General features: G+C 45.7%; 1 protein-coding gene across 3 annotated transcripts in view; it reads right to left on the bottom strand.

Annotated features, from left to right (window-relative positions):
* Nucleotides 1-4,655: 4,655 nt before the first annotated feature.
* Nucleotides 4,656-6,918, bottom strand: part of NPHP1 (nephrocystin 1) — a 36,547-nt gene continuing 34,284 nt past the window's right edge. For 2 of the 3 annotated variants that reach the window (XM_053383483.1, XM_053383482.1), the window contains 2 exons: nt 6,423-6,467; nt 4,656-5,148 (listed from right to left, as the gene is read on the bottom strand). In XM_053383483.1, coding sequence (XP_053239458.1) covers nt 4,870-5,148; nt 6,423-6,467 — 324 coding nt within the window. In that variant the 3' untranslated portion in view covers nt 4,656-4,869. The remainder of the gene's footprint in view (nt 5,149-6,422; nt 6,468-6,918) is intronic. The other variant, XM_053383485.1, reaches the window with a different exon arrangement.

Raw genomic sequence — 6,918 nt, 5'->3', positions numbered from 1 at the left:
AAACTCAGCCAGATTGGTGGGGTATAAATAATTTATTATTATTATTATTATTATTATTATTATTATTATTATTATTATTTGTGGCTTGGGCCGGCTCACGGTCCCACAGACGCCGTGGTGGGCCGGATTGTGTACGCACGCATGCGCAAACGCTATTTCCGGCGCAGAGGCGCGTGCAGCTTCCTATTGGCTGCAGGAGCTTCCTGCAGCCAATGGGAAGCTGGCTGGCATAGTGGTAGGCGGTTCCCGCTCTGCTCCGTGCCGGTTCAGCGCAGCGCACGGGAGCCGACCAAGCGGGCGGCAGGGGTCCCTGAGCGGGCTGTGGGGGTCCATGGGCCGGTTAAACTACCCCCACGGGCCACTTGTGGCCCATGGGCCTTAGGTTGCTGAATCCTGGTTTACACTGCTCAGCCTCTCCCCAACAACTGATGTGCGGAGAAATTCAGCAGCTGCTTTCGCATGCGTCCTTCAGCCTCCTGCCAACCGCAGAACTTCAGTTCTAGTTGTGGATATTTTTGGATCAGCCCTGAGTGCTCACTGGAAAGACAGATCGTGAAGCTGAGGCTCCAATACTTTGGCCACTTCATGAGAAGACTCCCTGGAAAAGACCCTGATGCTGGGAAAGATGGAGGGCACAAGGAGAAGGGGACGACAGAGGACGAGATGGTTGGACAGTGTTCTCAAAGCTACCAGCATGAGTTTGACCAAACTGCGGGAGGCAGTGGAAGACAGGAGTGCCTAGCGTGCTCTGGTCCTTGGGGTCACGAAGAGTTAGACACAACTAAACGACAACAATGTTTGGTGTGGGTTGAAGAGAGCACGGCAGAGAAGGTGTTTAAAGGGTGCTTAGAGAGTTCTCCCCACTTTATGCAATTTCACTTATAAGCACAGGGGTGCAGAACGTAACCCCCACAAAAGTGGGGTCTGTGTGTGCCTGTACCTTACAATGTGAGCTGCCTTAGAAAGAGCTCCCCGGATATTGTTGGCATCAATCACATTGAAATGAGTGAGACTTGAACCTTCCAAGGGGCATGGAGATTGGGCTGATAATTCACAATGCAATTATTTTTAGATGCTTCCTTAATGAGCCCAAAACAGGAATCTGACCATGGCACCTAAGCGGAGACGAAACTAGTTCAGCAAGGCCAACCAGCAATAAGTCTTTTTGTTGGATGTGTTCCCAGTCAATTAACAACAGGACAATGGAGTTCTTCAGAAAGGCACGTCAGTGTTGCCCTTAAATTGTTTAGAAAATGCGCTGCTGTTATGTTAATGAAAGGCTTGACTCAACCCCAAACGTTAAATATATGTCTTCCTCTTTCCACACCAGGGTGTGTAAAGCTTGTGCGGATAGGATTACAGTCCTCAAGGCTATAAATTTCCCTATTAGTTTGGGGGCGCTTCACACATATTTTCCCCACAGGGTGCTGTGGGGGGTGGAGAGTGGGGGGGAGCACATGCGCTCACTGAATATTCTGGGTGTGCATTTGGATCTACAACAGGCATAGGCAAACTCCGGCCCTCCAAATGTTTGGGACTACAATTCCCATCACCCCTGACCACTGGTCCTGTTAGCTAGGGATGATGGGAATTGTAGTCCCAAACATCTGGAAGGCCGGAGTTTGCCTATGCCTGATCTACAACAAGAGCTTTTAGTCTCTGGTACACAAAGCAAAATGGATACTCGTTCAGTGCTCATGCCTGATGGGTGTAATAAAAGAAAACCATGCGTTCTCTGCCTTAGAAAAAGGATACCCAAAGTGATGGGCCACAGCATGTTTAAAACAACAAAACTTCATGAGAAAAATATAATTGTTTAAAGGACAGGTGCAGCCAAATTTTAAATACCTGTGTTGTTATTGCTGTCTGGCCATGGGCTGTCACCACTCATTGCAGTAGTAAATAAGGAGCTGAACCTGTTGGCCTGGAAAGGAGACAATCAGAGGAGGTGCTGACACTCCATTCTCCTTTTTTTAAAAAATAAAAAATATATACCATATATCCTAAGGGACGCGGGTGGCGCTGTGGTCTAAACCACTGAGCCTAGGGCCTGCCGATCGGAAGGTCAGCGGTTCGAATCCCCACGATGGGGTGAGCTCTTGTTGCTTGGTTCCAGCTCTTGTCAACCTAGCAGTTCGAAAGCACGTCAAACTGCAAGTAGATAAATAGGTACCGCTCCGGGGGGAAGGTAAACGGCGTTTCCGTGCACTGCTCTGGTTTGCCAGAAGCGGCTTAGTCATGCTGGCCACATGACCCGGAAGCTGTACGCCGGCTCCCTCAGCCAATAAAGCAAGATGAGCGCTGCAACCCCAGAGTTTTCTGCGACTGGAACTGACGGTCAGGGGTCCCTTTACCCTCTACCTTTATATACCATATACCGTATTTTTTGCACCATAACACTCACTTTTTTCCTCCTAGAAAGTAAGGGGAAATGTCTGTGCGTGTTATGGAGTGAATGCCTGCGGGTGGCGGGGGGATCTGCTGCAGTCGTGAGCAGAGGATCCATGGTTCCCCTTCCTTCCCTCCTCCGTGGTTACAAAGCATGGATCCACATGGATCCTCAGGATTTTTGCATTGGGCTACTCCAAACTCACTGTCAGATCACATGTCTGTGGCCACAGCATGAACCACAAAAATCATATATCCACTATTTCGTTTAGAATATTTTTTTTCTTGTTTTCCTCCTCTAAAAACTATGTGCGTGTTATGGTCTGGTGCGTGTTATAGAGCGAAAAATACGATATATACCCCGTGTGTGTGTGTGTTTTGCAGCCAACCCCTCTCCCTGCCCTGCCTGTCCCCATGTAAAACTACCTTGGGCAAAAGATTCCTGTACTGCAGGGCAGCTTCGCAATTCCATGATTCTATGACCATACAAAAAAGTTTAAAACAGACATCAATTAACCATTGTGGAGAGATGCCTTGCTAACTGCCTCCTTCTCATGTACCACAGGTTGTATAAACCTGCATGCTTTGACTTTTTGGCCTAGACTTCACTTCTGTGGAGGCAGTGACCAGGAAATAAACCACACATTTGATTTTTATTGTTATTAAGGACTGTAGCCAATGTCAGTCCTACTCAGAGTAGACCTACTGCACACAAGTAACTTAGGTTCATTAATTTCAGTGGGTCTCCTCTGAATATAGCATAGTTGGAAACAACTCTTAAGGACTATAAACCCCTTCACTGTAGTCTTTGCTGTTTTTGTCACTGCTTGGAATAATGCTTGCTGATTGGTAATTGCCATGGGTGGTAGTAGTAATAGTAGTAGTAGTAGTAGTAGTAGTAGTAGTAATTTATTATTTATACCCCACCCATCTGGCTGGGTTTCCTCAGCCACTCTGGGCGGCCTCCAACAAAAGATTAAAAATACATTAAAACATCAGTCAAGGACTCTCCAGCTCTCCCCCCCACCATTTCTGGGTTTGAAATGAATTATTTCCTGGTGCCACATGTAAACACAAGTCAATTGCACATAAATAAGAGGGGGGGGGACACACACCTGTATAAATCTCTCTCTCCAGTCTGAAAATCTGCCTCAGCATTTCTGTTCACATTGGTGAAGTTGTATGTTTGATGACACCAAAAACGGGATCACAGGATCATAGAATTGGAAGGGATCCCAAGGGTCATCTCGTCCAACCCCCTGCAAGGCAGGAATCTTTTGCCCAACATGGGCTCAAACCCGGGACCCTGAGATTAAAAGTCTCATGCTCTTACCGATGAAGCTATCCCAGAACTGATCAAGTTAGTACACCCAAGATAGAGAACTCATGTGCAGCAACAGTATTTCTTAGCCATGTTTGTTCCTAGCAGGATAAACCAACAACAGCAGGAATATCGGTTGTGGGATACTGGAGCATGGCAGGATTCCACACTGTGCTCCCATTCACATACACTCCCTTGTAGCATCAGTGTTAGAAATCAACTGGTCCATTATCTTCCGTCCAATACTCAGCTCAGAGCCACAGTAAAGATCCCATAAGGTGACTGCATATTGAAAACTTGGTAAATGCTGACATTTGCCAGTAACTCTTACCCAATTTTGAAGGGCAGTGGGAAATTTCAGTAGATTTCAAGAATAACCATGAGGCCTTGGCAGGTGGCCAAATATCATATTCAGTTCCACCAGTTATAGTAGTACCTCAGGTTACACATGCTTCAGGTTACAGACTCCGCTAACCCAGAAATAGTGCTTCAAGTTAAGAACTTTGTTTCAGGATGAGAACAGAAAACGTGCGGCAGCGGCAGCGGGAGGCCCCATTAGCTAAAGTGGTGCTTCAGGTTAAGAACAGTTTCAGGTTAAGAACAGACCTCCAGAACGAATTAACCCGAGGTACCACTGTACTAGTAAATGCTGACATGATGTTCAGCCAGCTGTGTTGGTATATGTTCAAAGCAAAACTCATGATAGTATCGATGCTTACATTTACATCAAGATGAAATGGGAGGGGTTTTTTAGATTTACAAGTTAGAATTTTATGACATTTTCTGCTTTTCTTGTAAAATATCAAAGATTAGTAGTAACATTCCGCAAGTAAGTACAATACAGCAACATTTGCTGTTACACAAACTCTAGAACGAACAATAGGATTCATTGTCCTGAGGAAACCCAGTAAAAAACGATACAGAAGTTTGATCAAAGTTAAAAAAATATGTTTACAGACTTTATTTTTTCTTTTAAAAAAACACCAAAGTAGCCAAAGCCAAGATATCTGAATACAAAAAGGTAGAATACTAATACAATGTATTTATAAAAATGATATACAAATATAAAAATATGACTTTTTTGGCCAGAACATCAATTATGTTTAATTGATTTGCGTTGGCATGGCGATTGAAAGAGGTCCATTCATACTAAAGTCCATTCATACTAAAGGATTATTCTTCCTAGCTTCTCCAAGGAAATCATATGCTATTTCTGCGACATCAAAGGCTTTGTGAAGGCCTTCTGACGACAGCAGAGACGACAGAGCGCCATCCCTTTCTCGGTTTTTCTTCAAGAAGTCGGCAATCATCCGCCAGCGAGTGCCTTCAGATTCTTCTTCTGCCCACTTGTACTCTGGGAGGAGCACAGACTGAAGAAGGGGGAAGACAGAATCGTGGTACACCAGGACGAATACGGACTTCAAAAATTCCCGATCTCTCTAAAGAGGAGGAGGAAATAAATGAAACGTGTTACTATTTGACGGCTTCCTAAAATTAGATTCATTTTCTTGCGCTGGAATTGCCACGAGTCACCTCATGTTGATGCAGCCTTGTCTGTTCCCCTCCCCCACCAATCACGTTATAACTGCTGCAAGTAAGACAAATAGATTTATAAAAGCCATCAGTAAAATGGAAAACCAATTCTTTAAAGCACCAGCAAAGCCAACTATAAGCAGCTAAACAGAGGAGAAAGATAAATGAGTGCTCCTTCAATCCAGCCTTCAGATAAGCTGTTGTGATGTCAAAATGGTTCACCTTGAACCCTCACTGCGCCGCAACAGTTGACAGCCACCGCATGCAAATTTGCTCCTTCAATTTTAAACTGAGGCTCTAGGGTTGATAGATGCATCAGATTTGGACGGCCAGCTTGATCTCACCTTGTGCCCAGCCACTAAGAAACAAATTCAGGCTTGGGCCACAGCTACTGCCCTATCCTGTGCACAGCAGACAGAGTGGGGCAGCAACACTTTGCTTGGCACAAAATCCAATGAGAAAGATCCTTTGTTGTTGTTGTTGTTTAGTTGTTCAGTCATGTCCGACTCTTCGTGACCCCATGGACCAGAGCACGCCAGGCACTCCTGTCTTCCACTGCCTCCCGCAGTTTGGTCAAACTCATGCTGGTAGCTTTGAGAACACTGTCCAACCATCTCGTCCTCGGTCGTCCCCTTCTCCTTGTGCCCTCCATCTTTCCCAACATCAGGGTCTTTTCCAGAGAGTCTTCTCTTCTCATGAGGTGGCCAAAGTATTGGAGCCTCAGCTTCAGGATCTGTCCTTCCAGTCAGCACTCAGGGCTGATTTCCCTCAGAATGGATAGGTTTGATCTTCTTGCAGTCCATGGGACTCTCAAGAGTCTCCTCCAGCACCATAATTCAAAAGCATCAATTCTTCTGCCTTCTGCTCTTAGCGGCACAAGCCCATGGCAACATGAGGACCTATTGGGCTTGCACAAGAATCTTACGGCAGTATGCCCCCCCATCCCACTCCAAAACTGAAATACACCATTGCGCAGAATTGGTGAAGAACTTTCCCAATGGATTTGGGGCAAGGGTGGCCCTCCCCAGGAGGTCTAGAGCAAAGTACAAGCGGGAGCTGCAGTCCTCTTGAGCCAAAGCTGGGAGCCCCCTGCTCACGCCTGTGCTTGAATGAAGCTTAAAATTATAATTATGCTTAAAACATATTTTGTGTGCAGAAGAAAGTGATTTTATTTCCTTACCTTCTCAGATCTCTTCAGCGTGCTTTCCTTCTCTGCCCAAGCACTCTAAAGGAATGAATGAATGAATGAATAACTCTGAGGCTCTGCACAAAGTTTTGAGACACTTCGTATGCAAGCAAAGAGTGGCGGAATAAAAGGATTATGGAGAGAGATGCAGATGAGAAAATCATTATGAATCGCAACCACTCGGAGATGGAAGAAGAAGAAGAGTTTGGATTTGATATCCCGCTTTATCACTCCCCTTCAGGAGTCTCAAAGCGGCTAACATTCTCCTTTCCCTTCCTCCCCCACAACAAACACTCTGTGAGGTGAGTGAGGCTGAGAGACTTCAGAGAAGTGTGACTAGCCCAAGTTCACCCAGCAGCTGCATGTGCAGTGGAGATGTGAACCCGGTTCCCCAAATTACGAGACTACCTCTCTTAACTACCACACCACACTGCCTTGGAGCTGCCTTTGCGACTTTCCCTTGAAAATCTCCAAGGAAGGAGGAGAATGG

Source organism: Podarcis raffonei, chromosome 3 (assembly GCF_027172205.1).
Source record: "Podarcis raffonei isolate rPodRaf1 chromosome 3, rPodRaf1.pri, whole genome shotgun sequence".
Taxonomy (NCBI): Eukaryota; Metazoa; Chordata; class Lepidosauria; order Squamata; family Lacertidae; genus Podarcis; species Podarcis raffonei.
The sequence above is the reverse complement of the archived record's forward strand: the minus strand, read 5'-3'. Positions and strand labels throughout refer to the sequence as shown.